The sequence below is a fragment of the Giraffa tippelskirchi genome, chromosome 4, assembly GCF_054371585.1.
Source record: "Giraffa tippelskirchi isolate mGirTip1 chromosome 4, T2T-mGirTip1v1.2.pri, whole genome shotgun sequence".
Taxonomy (NCBI): domain Eukaryota; kingdom Metazoa; phylum Chordata; class Mammalia; order Artiodactyla; family Giraffidae; genus Giraffa; species Giraffa tippelskirchi.
Genome location: NC_137278.1, coordinates 199,077,274 through 199,093,395, shown reverse-complemented (window position 1 = coordinate 199,093,395; position 16,122 = coordinate 199,077,274). Strand labels below are relative to the sequence as shown.

The window sequence follows — 16,122 nt, the reverse complement described above, 5'->3', positions numbered from 1 at the left end:
CCCTTCCTCCCCGTTCCCCTGGGGACGGCTGCACAAAATTCCTCACTGTGGAAGTGACTGACAGCTGAAGACAAGAAACACATGGAGCCGCAAGAGGGAAGGCACACGGCCATCTGAACAGTCAGAAAGAGCTGGCAGGTGTGAGCGCCCATGACGTAACTTGCGAGACACTCAGCTTGATCCTCCGGCAATCTTCTAGCTGATAAGCCACAAAGATTAATCTGGCAGGTATGTGCATTAAGGAAGATGGTGATGGATCACAATGTGGGGAGACAGGATGGTGTGGGAGCCGTTTAGAATCATTGAATTAAATATGAATGGGTTTTTTTTAAAGGAAGGGGAGTGAGACTGTGCGTGCAGGTTCTGGAAGTACATCTGCTGAGCAGAGAGCAGAATCTCTAGCTTATTGACAATCCGTAAACCAGCTGTCCCAAAGCCAAAGGCAGAGAACACGGGGTGAGGAGGGGGGGTCAATCTGGCAAGTGGGAAGTCCATTAGCTCCTTTTGAAGCTAAAGGCATCCCATTGGAGGCAGGGTGAATACTAAGATTCCAGTCCTTTCCTTGTGATAATCTGCCTCTCTCCTACCCTCAGCCTGAATGTAATATCTAAAGTGTGATCTCGGGCTTCCCTGGTGGTCCAGTGGTTAAAAATCCATCTGCCAGTGCAGGGGACATGGGTTCGATCCCCGGTCCGGGAGGATCTCACATGCTGTGGGGCAAGTAAGCCCATGCATCACAACTACCGAGCCCTCGCTCTAGAGCCCAGCAGCCGCAGCTACTGAAGCCCATGTGCCCTAGAGCCCCAGCTCCGCAGCAAGAGAGGCCAGCAAAATGAGAAGGCCACACGCCGCAACTAGAGAGCGGCCCCTCCTCGCCGCAACTAGAGGAAGCCTGCTCACAGCAACAAAGACCCAGCGTAGCCAAAAACAAATAAATAAAAATTTTAAAAATAATAAAATGTGGTCTCCGTGCTGGACCCAGAAATGAGCTGGAAGGAATTTCAGAGTCAGTGGGACCCTCAACTTGCCTCTTGTCCAAACCACCGACAGGTGGGTACCCGTGCTCTTATTAGCATCACCCAGGAAAAACTAGATCGCACCCCATCTCTGGCACCACTCCCGAATCCAACAACACTTCTGAGCACAAGTCCTTCCCATGACGGAATCCCACTCCTTGTCTCCGTCTCAATCCAGCTTCCTCCTCCTGCTGTCACTGAAACTGAGAGGCAGGGGGGACGACAATCTTACACCTTCCAAGTCAGCCTCAGTCTTCACATCCGGGCATATTGACACCAAGGGCTTCTCCAGCCTCCTCGGCAAACTGCATGCACCAGATCTCTTAACCTCTCTTCACTGGCCCTACTTGCAAAATCCTTTAGTCTTAATAACCATAATTACCTCTTATTTATCTTTCGTCTCCCGGCCTGCAGAGCTGTGTAAAACCAACTTATTCTGCTCTTGTCCCCTGGGTACCTAGTGCTGTCTGCATTTTTAACTAAAGGAGCCAAGCTGAATGGAGAGGGATGTGATGATTCATTCCATGGTGCTGACACCCCGCGAAGCTCAGAGATTTGCCTGAAGTCCCAGTGGAGGCCAGCCTGGGATAAAAAAGTTATTTCTCCTTCAGGGTCTCTGCTGTGGGCTAGTGGTTCTCTGGGCACCCCTTCCTTAATTTCCTTGTCTCATTTCTATCCCACCCCTGCCACCAAAATCTGCCCGGCCAGCACCGCCCATACCAGCCTTCCAGAATCCTGCTTCATTGGGGTGGGGGGGCCTATCTCCCTTCAGCTCCACCTGGATGAGCAGGCAGAGGGTGGAGGGAGACGGGGAGGAGGCAGGGTCACCCTCCTCTCTCAGCCCACAGCCCAACCAGCTCTTCACAAGTCCATGCTCCCCCAAACCCTGGCCTCCCTCCACCACCTTCCAATTAACCCTCAATCCCTGCCTCTTGGCGTCACTTCCCCAGGAAGGCCTGGCAGCCTCCAGCTTAGGAAAGACCCAGACTCTCCAAAACATGTTGCACTCATTCATAAGTTTCACCTCACTTCGTACTTCATGTCCTGATGGATGTGATTAGTGGATAAATGCCTGCTCCTCCAACATGGAAGCTCTGGGAAGAGGGGCCCCACTCATGTTTGCTCACTACTGTGCCCCCAGGATCTGGCCCAATGTTGACAACCCAGGGGTATGCAACTCGTTCACTTATTGAACGAGTGAATCAATAAACAAGTGACTACAAGTGATCTCAGGCGGTTCTGAACTCCTATTCGTGGAGCTCTGGTCGACACCCCACCCACTCCAGATCCTGACTAGCCCCCCGGGAATGCTCAGCAAGGTCTTATAAACTGGGCCCTAGAACAGAAGTCTAGGCCCTAGAATAGCCATGCTGAGGGGGCAGGCTCCCAGAGCCAGGGACAAATGCTGTCTTCTGCTACACCCCAGCAGGACAGACCCTCTGTCTTCCAGGCCACCAGCCCCTAACATGTCTCATGCAGTGTAAAGCTAATGTTTGCATAGCTTCAAACGCATCTAAGGGAAACACTCACTAAAGAGAAACCAATAAAATGAAGTTAACTTTGCAAAAAGAATAACAATTGCATATGAACAGTGTTCTGTGATCTCATTTTAAAAGAATAAAACTGAGTGTATGTGCACAGAAAAAAAAAAAGTTTCAGAAGGACACATACCAGCCCTTCACACTGGTTTTTCCCCAGAGGGTTGCACTTGGAGGAAAGGGTGGAAATTGTACCTTCATTTTCCTCTTGTCTATAATGTGCTTCTTAAAATGATGAAGTTAGTTTTACTTTCATAAACAAGGATAAAACCACAAGGGATCCACCTTTACAGCCAGATTGAAGTCTCCCTCTTCTCCCACAGTCTCCTGTTCAGACCCCATCACAGCACCAAAAGCGCTCGTCCCTACGGTTGAGCCCAGCCAATGAAGACACCCAATGTCTTCAGAACAGGACTGTGAGGTCTGGAGGTGGGATCTGCCTCACTGCCTGGTGCTTTGAGGTGCTTGGTCCAGGCTGACAACTGGGTTTAGACAGGTGTCTCAAACTCTGCGCTACTGACATCTCAGGATGGAGAATTCTTTGTTGGGGAGAGAGGTGGGCAAAGAGCTACTCTGGGTCTTACAGGACACTCAGCAGCATCCCTGGACAATGCTTTGTAGACGCCAGCAACAACTCCCTCTCCAGTCACTCCAGTCAAGAATGTCCCCAGGGCTTCCCTGGTGGCTCAGTGGTAAAGGATCCCCCTGCCAATGCAGGACACATGGGTTTGATCCCTGATCCTAGACAATTCCACGTGCTAAGAAGCAACTAAGCCTCTGTGCCACAACTGTTGAGCCTGTGCTCTAGAGCCTGGGAGCTGCCACTGCTAAGCCTGAGTGCTACAACTCCTGTAGCCCGCGCACCCTGGAGCCCATGAACAGCAACAAGGGAAGTCACCGCAATGAGAAGCCCGCACACCAGAACTAGAGAGTAGCCCCTGCTCACCACAACTAGAGAAAAGCCCGCTCAGCAACAAAGACCCAGCACAGCCAAACATAAAGAAACTGACTAATTAAAAATTTTTTAAATGGTCCGCATTAAAAAAATTAAAAAGAAAAAAAAAAAAGAATGTCCCTAGACATGGCCAAAAGTCTTCTAAGAAGCAAAACCGCGTTTGCTCCCACAGACTGGACCCTCTCCAGCAGAAATGTCCCTTCTTGACCTCGGAGGCAGAACAGATGACACTCACCTGACCTCCCACTGTGACAGTGTAGCCTCTGGGAAACGGGGTGGGGGCTCCTCCAAACACTACACATGGAATCGCCTGTGATCCAGCAATCCCACTTTGGGGTACACACCCCAAAGAACTGAAAGCAGGGCTGCCAAGTGTATTTGCACATCCCTGATCACAGCAGCATGGTTCACAAGCAAGGGTGTGAAGCAACAGAAGTGCCCACTGACAGTCAAATGGATAAACAAAATATGATAAATAGGTACAATGGAATCTTATATAGCCCTGAAAAGAGAGGAAATTCTGATAAGTGCTGCCACGTGGCATCTTGAAGACATTCTGCTCAGTGAAATACAGCAGTCACGCCAGGATGGACACTATATGATTCCACTTACATGAGGTCCCCAGAGGAGCCCGTATCCATGGAAACACAGGTGGGATAGTCCTGGGGGCTGGGGGAAGGGAATGAGGAGGTAGGCTTTAATGGGGACAGAGTTTTATTTTGCAAAATAAGAAGAGATCTGGAGCTGAGTGGGAATGATGATTACACAACGTGAATGTATTGAAATGCACTGAAATAGTCACTTAGAAATGGTTAAGAAATTTTTAGTGGATTTACCAGTTAGCGCTAGTGGTAAAAAACCCACTGGCCAGTGCAGGAGCATAAGAGTCGAGGGTTTGATCCCTGGGTTGGGAAGATCCCCTGGAGGAGGAAATGGCAACCCACTCCAGTATTCTTGCCTGGAGAATCCCATGGACAGAGGAGCCTGGTGGGCTACAGTCCATGGGGTCGCACAGAGTCGGACACGACTCAAGTGACTTAGCAGGCACACATGGCCACACACAATTTTAAAGCATCACAGTGTGGAGGACACTAGGGATTAAGAATCAGGGTATAAGTAAGTTCCCCACCACCACCAACACACACACAGACAGTGAGCATTTATAGGGAGATTTCAGGTCCCAGCTCGCGGCTAAGTGCTCTGCATGCACATGGGTGTCTGACTCTCTTCTAGCGCCGGGGGGTAGTTATAAATAATTCACACATGAGCAACTACAGCTTACAAGGGTTAAGAGACTCACACAAATGCACACTGCCAGTAAGCTGCAGATTCAGGATTAAAACTGGTCAATTTTCCACAAAATTCCTTAAGAGTCTCCTTGCTAACCTAATTGAGGAGTCATCTAGCTTCTCCTGTAAGAGTCGGATGGCTCCTCTTTGAGGCTTTGTAGGCCTCTGTGACGGCTTCTAAAAGTCTGAGTTTTCACTTGGAATCTGCTGTGGAGAGAGCCGGCCGGGGTCCGATACCACAGCGCTCACAGAAACAGGGAGTGGCCGGGTTTGGCTGGTTGGCCAGCTCCTGGGTGGCTCCTTATAGTTTGGCTCATCCAGGAACTGCAGGCAGTGCTGGGAGGTGTGCACTGGCCCTGGTGACAGTCATCACACTGCCCTCACGTGCTCTGCCTCTCAGTCTGCCCGACTCTGCGCAACCCCATGGCCTGTAGCCCACCAGGCTCCTCTGTCCATGGGACTCCCTAGACAAGAACACCGGAGTGGGTTGCCATGCCTTTCTCCAGGGGATCTTCCTGACCCAGGGACTGAACCCGCATCGCCTGTGACTCCTACACTGGCAGGCAGTTTCTTTACTACTGGTGCCACACACTTCTCCAAAAAATTGGGGAAACAGGGTTTTTGAGGCTGCAGACTGCCCTATCAGTTCCAGCTCCCTCTCCCAGCTGGAGGGGTCCTTTCACCCCCTTCTCCAGCCTGGCCCTCCGGTGTCCCTCAGCCTCTCACTCGGGACCCTCCAGCCCAAGACTCTGCTTCTCTAAGGGACCCCTCCCTGCAAAGCAGTCTTCACCCCAGCTCTCTCAGGAATGATTCCCAAGGGACACACAGTGGGGCTCCTTGTGGAGGAGGGTGTGAGATGTGGGGTGGGGACACGGGCAGGGCTGAAGACCCTCACATCCCTGCCTAGACCCTGTGCACGCTCACAGACCAGGGTCCTCTGCCCACTGTCTGTTAGCAGGATGTCTGCCCTTGGAGCCTGAGCTCAGGGCAGCCAGCTGTCCCTGAGACTGGCTCCTTTCCACCTGTGGTCCTGCCCTGCCAGGCCAGCTGGCTGCCCTCCGCTGCTCTGAGCACCTCTCAGATGGCTGGAGCTCATCTCACCTGCTGCGTGTGGACTTCCTGTCATTACACAGGAGAAAGAACAGGAGCACTGGGGGAGCAGCCCACCACAGCATCAGCTACACCCCAGTACAAAATAAAAAGACAGGGAAAAAACAGAAAACCTGCCCATCTTGGGTCTTCGACCCCTTAACACCACTGTATGTCCCCCACCAAAAATGCTCTTGATGGATAAGTGAGGGCTGGTGGAGGTAGGGGAGATGCTGTCAGAGCTCCAGCAGAACCTATGCTTCCTTTAGTCTTGTCCAGGTGAAACCATGACTGCAGCATGAGAGACTGCAGGCAAATGCTCAGAAGAACTTTTAGACTAGTGGCAGGAAGGCACCAGACCAGGGGTGGGCAAACCACATCCCTGCCCTGTAAATGGGACCCAGCACCTGTTTTCCTATGGCCAGTGGGCTAAGAATGGCTTTTACATCTTTTAACGGTTGAAAACAACATCAAAAGGATAATATTTAGTGACACATGAAAATGACATACAGTGTTCATTTCAGTATTGGTAAGTAGAGTTGTTTAGGGGTGGGCCGCACTGTCTGTGGCTGCTGGTGCTGACGTAAGCAAGCAGGACCCTCTGGGGCCTTCCCAGGACAGACCCCTCCCCAGCATCCTCTGCTTTAGACCCTCTCTGAAGGCTACCCACTCCAGTATTCTTGCCTGGAAAATCCCACAAACCGAGGAGCCTCATGGGCTACACATCATAGGGTTGCAGAGTCGGACATAACTGAAGTGACTTATCACGAAAGACCTAGATAATAGTATGTGAAGCACATTGCCTGAGTTGTTCTACAGATGATAAAAACCACCACCAAATGGAAGATGTTATATACCTGTTGACCATGAGCACCTAGCCCCTGGGCCTCCTAGAGCCTGAGGATTGATCACCTGAACCCCGGTGACAGCACTCTGGTCTTTCACCATCAGCCAATCAAGAATTGTGCATGAACTGATCACAGACCCTGGAACTCTCCCTCCCAAACCTGGCCTTTAAAGGTGCTTTGCTGAAACCCCTCAGGGAGCTTGAAAATCCTGGGCTCCTTGCCTGACCCTGTAATAAATGCTACATTTCCTTCCCCACAACCCAGCATCGATAGATAGCTTTATGGCACACGGGACAGTGGGTCCGAGTTTGGTTCAGTAACCCGGCCACAGAGCTGAGAGTTACAGCACCTCGTGGGAGTGGCTTGAGCATAACTCAGAGCTGCGCTGCAAGGCAACAAGTCAGTGCCTTTCCACCTGTGTTCCAGAAGGCTCTTCTCCATGTCTTCAAGAAACTTACATTGCAATCACTATTTTCCACAATCCTAGGGAGTTACTGAGTCAGAGAAAACAGTCCCCAAGTCAGACAGCAAGTACAGACCAGAAAAAGAAAGCACCCAGGAGATTTGCCTCCCAGGAGAGTCTTGGTCGATGCCTCCTTCTAGCACAGAGTTAACAGCATCTTTTCTGTTAAAGGGCTTCCCTGGTGGCTCAGACAGTAAAGAATCTGCCTGCAATTCAGGAGGCCTGTGATTGATCCCTGGGTTGGGAAGATCCCCTGGAGAAGGAAATGGCAACCCACTCCAGTATTCTTGCCTGGGAAATCCCATGGACAGAGGAGCCTGGTGGGCTACACTCCAAGGGGTCGCAAAGAGTCGGACACGACTGAGCAACTAACACTTTCACTTTCTGTTAAAGACATCACCTCCCAAGGGATAGGTCCCAACCCAAGAGAGGGAGACCCAGGCCCTTGGCATTCCAGGTGGGCAGGCCCAGCCCAGGGCCCCCTTACCTGCATATCTGCCCTGGCGATGAAGCCCTTGCCCTCGGTGTCACATGTCTGAAAGAATTCCAGTGCCCTCCTCAGCATGGCCAGCTGAGTTGGTGCCAGCTCCTGAGTCCCCTTGCACAGCAGGTCATCCAGGGAGCCCAGGCAAGCCCTGCTCTCCTGGCGCCCCTGGCCAGATCCCCGGGGTCTGGAGACCATTCTCCCATCAATGGTGGCCATCCAGATCTGTCAATTTCTTCGAGTCTCTTCAGAACCTGAAGATGGAAGATGAAGAGAGGCGTGGTGAGGATGGAAGGAGGCTGGAGAAGGATGTGGGGGCGGCAAGAGGGAAGCAGAGAACCAGTTACCAGTGTGCCTGTTTCTCTGTTAATTAGCATGAGCTCAGAACAAGGAAAATGCACCATGATCACTAACAGATCAGCCAGCCCATCAAAGTAAGCAGAGAAGATGGAGGGGGGCGGCAGGGGATAGACATTTCCAGATTGAAAGGAGGCAGCCAGAGAATCGAATCAACAAATAGATGTAAATCAACAACAAAAATGTGGATCCTGATAGATCAGTTATCATTTCTGGAGTGTTCCTCTGGAGGCAGGCACCACACCAAGATCCCTCTACACATTTCCCCACCCTCAAATGGAGAGATTTCAGTCATGGTGGCCGGCAGTAGAGGAAGGTATTTGGAGTTGGGGCTTCTCTGGTAGCTCAGATGGTAAAGAATCTGCCTGCAATGCAGGAGACCTGGGTTCAATCCCCGGACGGGGAAGATCCCCTAGAGAAGGACATGACAACCCACTCCAGTATTCTTGCCTGGAGAATCCTATCAGTTCTATCAGTTTTTGTTCTATGATTTTGGCATCTGTTATTAGGTGCATTTGTGTTTAGATTACTTTATTCTATTGATGAATCTTGCCTGGAGAATCCCACGGACAGAGGAGCCTGGCGGGCTATCATCCATGGGTTGCAGAGTCAGACACGACTGAAGCAATGCAGCATGCACGCATTGCTGAAAGAATTTTCAGTTCATGGCACAGGAAGAAGAAACCTGGGTGGAGCCTGGAAACCCAGTTATGTGTGTGTTCTGTGGCTCAGTCATGTCCAACTCTTTGCGACACCATGGACAATAGCCCACCAGGCTTCTGTCCATGGGATTTTCCAGGCAAGATTCATTAATAGGATAAAGTAATCTAAACACAAATGTACCTAATAACAGATGCCAAAAGCAAATGCACAGAATAAGAACTGATAGAAATTCAAGGAGAACTAGACAAATCCACAACTACATTCAGATTTCAATATCCCTCTATCAATAATGAATAAAACAAGGAGACAGAAATCAGAAAGGATACAGAAGACTTGAACCAAACTGTCAACTATTTTGACCTAATTGACATTAACAGAAAAATCTACCCAACAAAATCTGAATACACTTTTAAGTGTAACATGGAACACTGACCAAGACAGTCTATATACCAGTCCACAAAACAAGATTCAATGAATTTAAAAGGATTCAGTCAAACATAGTATGTACTCTGACCACACTGGAATTACATTAGAACAATAACAGAAAGACCTCTGGAAAGTAGCCAAATATGTGGAAACTGTATAATGTTCTTCTGAAACCCATGGCTCAAAGGGGAAATGTAAAGGGAATTTAAGAAGTATTTTGAACTAAATGAAATTGAAACCTCAATATATCAAATTTTGTAGGATATTGCTAAAGCAGTACTCAGGGAAAGATTTATAGCACTAAACACATATAAAAGCAAAGAAGAAAGGTCTTGGTCCAGCAGCCTCATCTTCTATCACTAGAAACTAGAAAAAGAAGAGCAAATTAAACCCAAAGTAAGGAGAAGAAATAACAATCAGAGCAGAAATCAATGAAATAGAAAACAATAGAGAAAAGCAATGGAGAAAATCAATGAAATTAAAAACTAGTACTTTAAGAAGATCAATAAAGAGAGAAGACACATATCACAGTATCAGGAATTTGAGATGACACCATTACACATTCTACAGACATTAAAAGGATAATAAGGGGAAATTATGAGCAAGTTTATGGCAATAAGTTTATCAATTTAGATGAGATGGAGAAATTCCTTGAAATATCTCACTAAATATCAAAGCTCTTTCGAGGAAAAATAGGTAACACGAACAATATTTTATCTATTTTCAAAATTGAACTGACAGTTTAAAATCTTCCTATAGGAACACTCGAGGCCCAGGTGGCTCCACTGATGAGTTCTACCAAATACTAAAAGAAAAATTAATAGCAATTCTATTCAAACTCCTCTGGAAGATTGAAGGATAGGAAATACTTTCTAACATATTCTAAGAGGCCAGGATTACCCTGACACTCAAACCAGACAAAAACATTAAAAGAAAAGAAAAACAAGCCAAAAACCTTCATGAACATAGATGCAAGAATTCTTTACGAAATTATAGCAGATTTAACCCAACACTGTATAAAAAGAATGATATATCCTGATTAAGTAGGGTTTTATCCAAGGAGTACAAGAATGGCTTAATATTTGAAAATTAATACCATAATTCACCACATTAACAAATTTAAAAAGACAAAATATATGATCATCTGAATAGATGCAGAACAAGCATTTGACAAAATCTAACACCAACTTCTGGCAAAAACTCTTAGCAAACTAGAAATAGGAAGGAGTTTTCCCAATCTAAAAATGGGAATCTACCAAAAAAAGTGACAGTTAAAATTACACTTGGCATACAACCAAATACTTTTGCCCTATGATCAAGAAAAAGACAAGAATGTTGTCTCACCACTTCTATCCAACATTGTTGTTAGCATCTCACCAGTTTGATGAGACAAGAAAAGAAATAAAAGTACCCAGATTGGAAAGCAGGAAGTAAAATTATCTTTATTCCCAGACAACTTGAGTGTCTACGTAGGAAATCTGATGAAATTCACAAAAAGCTGCTAGAACTAACATGTGACTTTGACAAGTTTAAAAGATACACACTCTCTATATGAAAATCAATTGTGCTTCTGTATGTCAGCAACAAAAAGCTGAGATTGAAATAAAAATATCATTTACAGTAGAATCAAAAATATGAAATGCTTATGGACATATCTGAGAAAAAATATGTAATACTCATAGATGGAGAGCTACAAAATATTGGTGAGAGAATTTAAAGAAGACCAAAATCAGTGGAGAGAGTTGAATGTTCATGAACTGAAAGACTCAATCCTGTTAAGATATCATTTCTCCCTGAATTCATGCATAGATTCATCTCAATCCCAATCAAAATCCCAGCGGGTTTTGTAGAAACTGACAGCTTGATCTAAAATTCATGTGAAAATGCGAAGGACCAAGAAGAGCCAAAACAACTTCAAAAAAAGAAAAACAAAGTTGCAACAAGAACACTATCAGATTTCAAGACATTCTGAATCTGCAGTCATGAAGATAGTGTAATATTGGTATAAAGACGGAAAATTAAATAGATAAATGAAACAGAACAGAAGATCCAGAAATAGACCTGTATATAGAACTAATTTTTTTCCAAAGGCAGTTCAGCAGAGGAAGTATAATCCTTTTAGCAAATGGTACTGGAATAATCGGATATCCATTTGCAAAAAGGCATTTCAGTTCATACCTTATCCCATATACTAAGATTTACTCAAAATGGATCATAGAACTAAACGGAAAATCTAAAAATATTAAACTTCGAGAAGAAAACATCTTTGTGACCTTGGCTTAAAGTCAAATATTTCTTAGGTACAGTAGCAATAGCATAATCCATTTAAAAGAAACCCTGATAAACTGGACTTTATAAAAATTTCAAATTTCTGCTCTTTGAAAGATACCATTTATGCTCCACAGAGAAAAATATTTGCAAATCATGTATCTGATAGAGAATTTTGATCCAGAATATATAGAGAATCCTCAGAACTTATTAATCAGAAAATAAACAACTCAATTTTTTAATGGAAAAACATTTGTACAGGCGCTTCACCAAATAAGATCTATTGCTATCAAATAATTGCATAAAAATGTTCAACATTATTAGTCGCAAGGGAAATCCAATTTAACATCACAATGAAAGGCCACTATACACTTACTAGGATGTCTGAAATGAAAAAGATTGACCAAGTCTTGGCAAAGATATGGGGTGATTGGATGGAATATTCAAATGCTGCTGGTGAGAATGTACACAAATGTACAATCCCTTTGGAAAACATTCTGTGGTTTCCTGAAAAAGTCAAACAAACTTCTACCATCCTAAATATTTACTAACAGAATAAAAGCATATGTCTGTACAAAGACTTGTCCATGAAGGTTCATAGAAGCTTTATTTGTAGCAGCCAAAAACAGTGGAAATGTTCATCAACATGTGAATGGGTAAAACTGTAATGTAAACACACAGTGGGATGCTACTCAGCTTTGAAAGGATAGGACTATCGTTCCAAGGAACAAACTGTATTGAATTTCAATCACATGAAAGAAAGAAGTTGGACAAAATTAGTGCACCCTATTTGATTCCATTTATATAAAATTATGAAAAGGGACGACTAACCTATAGTGATAGGAAAGAGATAAGGGAGGGTGGGAGAAGGTGAAAAGCAGGAATGGCAAATGGGCAAGAGGAAACTTTTAGTGGTGTAGATGTGTTTGAAATCTTAATTGCTGTGGTGGTTTCGTGGAGATATACATATACATACAGACACTCATGCACATATATACATACATGTATATACAAACATGGGCTTCCCTGGTGGCTCAGTGGTAAAGAACCTGCCTGGAATGCAGGAGACAGGGGTTCAGTTCCTAGGCCTGGAAGATCCCCTGGAGGAGGAAATGGCAACCCACTCCAGTATTCTTGCCTGGAGAATCCCATGGACTACAGTCCATGGGGTCGCAAAGAGTTGGACACGACTGAGCAACTGAACAACAATTGTATGTCAATAGTTCAATACATCTATTTAAAAAATATATATAGGCCAGCCAGCCCCTTCTCATGCTTCCCAGAACTTGCAAATCTTGCGCCACCTGCTGTGTTTATTCCCAGGATCCTGACTCCTCCTTTGACCTTCAACTCTGGCAAGCCAGAAATGCCTGAAAATTCAGCAGTTTCCCTGTGAAAACCCTCAGTCACATAGTGTAGGAGCTAAACGAACATGGGAAGGAGGGGAGCAAGGCAGAGCTCCTTCTGCAGACACTTGCCCCAGTAGGATGCATTAGTTCGTCTCCTTTCTCCTCTGATTTGGCAATCTTCCCACAGCATCTGCGGGGTTCCCAAGGGAAAGAGAAGACCAAGCCACAGAAGTGCTTCTGCTTTCATTTCCAAATAGAATGAAAGCCCTGCAATGGGCTGGGTTGTCTCACATTTGGAGGAAGCCTGGTGATGCTCTGGCCCGGGACTGAACACAGCTTCCTGCCTCCAGGATGCTTCAGGCCATCAGACAGTAACCCCATAAGAGGGAAGAGGTATGTGTGTTAGTTGCTCAGTCCTGTTCAACTCTATGTGACCCCATGGACTGTAGCCCTTGGGGCTCTTCTGTCCCTGGGGTTTTCTAGGCAAGAATACTGGAGTAGGTTGCATTCCCTTCTCCAGAAGATTTTCCTGACCCAGGGATCAAACCTGGGTCTCCCCCACTGCAGGCAGATTCTTTACTGTCTGAGACACCAGAGAAGCCTCCATAAGAGGGAAAGTGTTGGGATATGGCCCAAAGGCAGTGGACAAAGTCTGTCACCATCACAAAGGGAAAAGAGAGTCCGCTCTTATCTGCCCGTCTCCATCAGAGCTGGCAGACGGCCGTTCTCCCTCCAGAATGGCTCCATAAAAGCCTTCATACACGGATGGAAATTATCCAGCCCTCTTATATTTCCAGAAGCATCTCCCAGACTTCCAAAATGATACACAGCTCAGTAACGGCTGTAATCAGAACATTCACAGACCAAGCCTGAATCCTTTCTGAAGGCTCTGAGCCCCTTCCCTGTTACTTTGGGGTCCTAAGAAATGGAGCGGGCTGGTACCCCCTCTCCACCTGCCAGAGGCAGACTTCAGAGTCACCCTTGAAGCCCTGATCTCCCTTGAAGCTCTCCTGCCACAGACAGGTAGACCAAGAGTCCCACAGCATCTTCAGGTTCTGATCAGATCCTATTAATTCCCCAGGCCCCAGTGGAGGAATATTCCATATGCAGCAGTGATCCAGTACTCTTGCCTGGAGAATCCCGTGGACAGAGGAGCCTGGCTGGCTACAGTCCGTGGGATCGCAGGGGTCAGACACGACTTAGCGACTAAACCGCCACCACCACCGCCCACTTGTCAATGACTAACTTCATGTTGCCAGCATCACAGGGAGGCAGATGGGCCAGTCGTGTCAAGCCGTGGGGGTGCCGGAGGGCTGCTGAGCAAAAGGCAGCTGCAGCCAGAGAGGGTGTGAAAAGCTCAGAGGGCCTGGTTCTTACCTGCCCCTGGGAGGGAGCAAGTGAAGGAATAATTGAGGAGGCATCAGACGGGAGGTGTGTCAGTTTCCTAGGGCCATTTTGCAATAGAGGACCAAAAACTAAGTGGCTTAAACAACAGGAACGTATTCTCTTATATTCTGAGGGCCATTCCTGAGGCTACAAGCCCAAATCCTGAGTGTCTCAGAGTGGGCTGTGCTCCCTTTTGATAGGGACAAAGCTGGTGGTGAAACAGTTAATCTCACTAGGGGATTGTAAGTAGAAAAAAATATGAGCAACTCCTGTAAGTTAATGATCTCTCAAGAAAGCAGGTTTGCTTAACCACAAAACCAAGCAGGCTTGCTTAGCAACGAAACCATGAGACAGAAGACAGGCCCCTGAACAATAAAACAATGCGGCATGAGCCCCACATCCTGCCCAGTGAGCTTAGTTAGTTAATAACCCTGAGGACACGCTCTCTGAACTGATTTGGTGGAAAGTTGCTCATTGTACATACCTGAAATAACTTTTTCAAGTCCTGGCTTGACCATGTAGGGACAAGAAAACTCCCTTCCCCAAATTGGAGGAGGAGTTGACGGAAGTGTGATGGCTACTCAAGGATGAGGAAGAAAGTCGCCTTTTTCCCCTCCCTATTTTTCCTTTGATTACAAAACTATAGCCCACTAAGTTCTTGGGTGTGGCACTCTCCCACCCATCCACTTGTAAGCCGCACAAGTGTCCTATTCTAATAAGTCCCTTCTCATCTATCAATTTCCCTCTTGCTGAATTCTTTCCATCTAGAGACAGGTACAGATGTGAGAGCTGGACCATAAAGAAGGTGGAGTGCCAAAGAATTGATGCTTTCAAACTGTGATGCTGGAGAAGCCTCTTGAGAGTCCCTTGGACAGCAAGGAGATCAAACCAGTCAATGATAAAGGAAATCAACCCTGAATCTTCATTGGAAGGACAGATGCTGGAGCTGAAGCTCCAATACTTTGACCACCTGATATGAAGAGCTGACTCATTGGAAAAGACCCAGATGCTGGGAAAGATTGAGGGCGGGAGGAGAAGCGGGCAGCAGAGGATGAGATGGTTGGATGGCATCATCGATTCAATGGACATGAGTCTGATTAAACTCCAGGAGATAGTGAAGGACAGGGAAGCCTGGTATGCTGCAGTCCATGGGGTCCCAAAGAGTCAGACATGACTTGTCAACTGAACAACAAGAGACACAAAGGACCAGAGCCTTCGGAGCACCCTGAAATACCACCTAGCGGTTTCACTCTGAGACTCCAGGTGGGACCTTTCCTGCCTCTTCCCAGTGCTGGCGGCCAGCCTGGAGTCCTTGGCTCTTAACTGCATCTCTTGTCTGATCTCTGCCCCCATCACCACAAGGCCTCTCCCTTCCACGTCTGCTCCTATCATCTTTCTGTCTTACATAACCAGTCGTGTTGATTAAGGGCCCACCCCAATGACCTCATTTCAACTTCACCAATTACCCTTACAATCACCCTACTTCCAAATGGCTCAGCAGTAAAAAGAAAAAAATGCCTGCAATGAAGGAGATGCAGGTTCAATCCTTGGGTTGGAAAGATCCACTGGAGGAGGATATGGCAACCCACTCCTGTGTTCTTGACTGGGAAACCCCACAGACAGAGGAGCCTGGTGGGCTAGAGTCCATGGGATGGTAAAGAGGCGGACACGACTGAGCGACTTAACACACACACAGGCCACTTTGAAATCAGGTCACAATCTAGGGTCCTGGGGGTTAAGACTTCAATGTGTCTTTTGGGGACACAAATCAAGTCCTAAGAGGTGGTGTCTTAGGAGACCCTGAGACAGGGATTTGGGTGAGAAGGGCTAGTTTATGAGGGACAGAAATATTGTCCATGGAGTAGACAGGGAGCGCAGCCTATGAGAGGCGCCTTCTCCAGCCAACTATGGGGGGAGGCCAAGGGCAACTGGAGCCTCCCAGGAACTTGGGGACAGACCACAGGTCTCAGTGACCCAACCCCAGGCCAAGG

At 46.8% G+C, this 16,122-nt stretch overlaps 1 protein-coding gene across 7 annotated transcripts in view; it reads right to left on the bottom strand.

Annotated features, from left to right (window-relative positions):
* Positions 1 to 16,122, bottom strand: part of CRACR2A (calcium release activated channel regulator 2A) — a 152,845-nt gene that overhangs the window by 68,659 nt on the left and 68,064 nt on the right. For all 7 annotated transcript variants that reach the window (XM_081593892.1, XM_081593890.1, XM_081593891.1 and 4 more), the window contains one exon: positions 7,686 to 7,936. In XM_081593892.1, coding sequence (XP_081450018.1) covers positions 7,686 to 7,901 — 216 coding nt within the window. In that variant the 5' untranslated portion in view covers positions 7,902 to 7,936. The remainder of the gene's footprint in view (positions 1 to 7,685; positions 7,937 to 16,122) is intronic.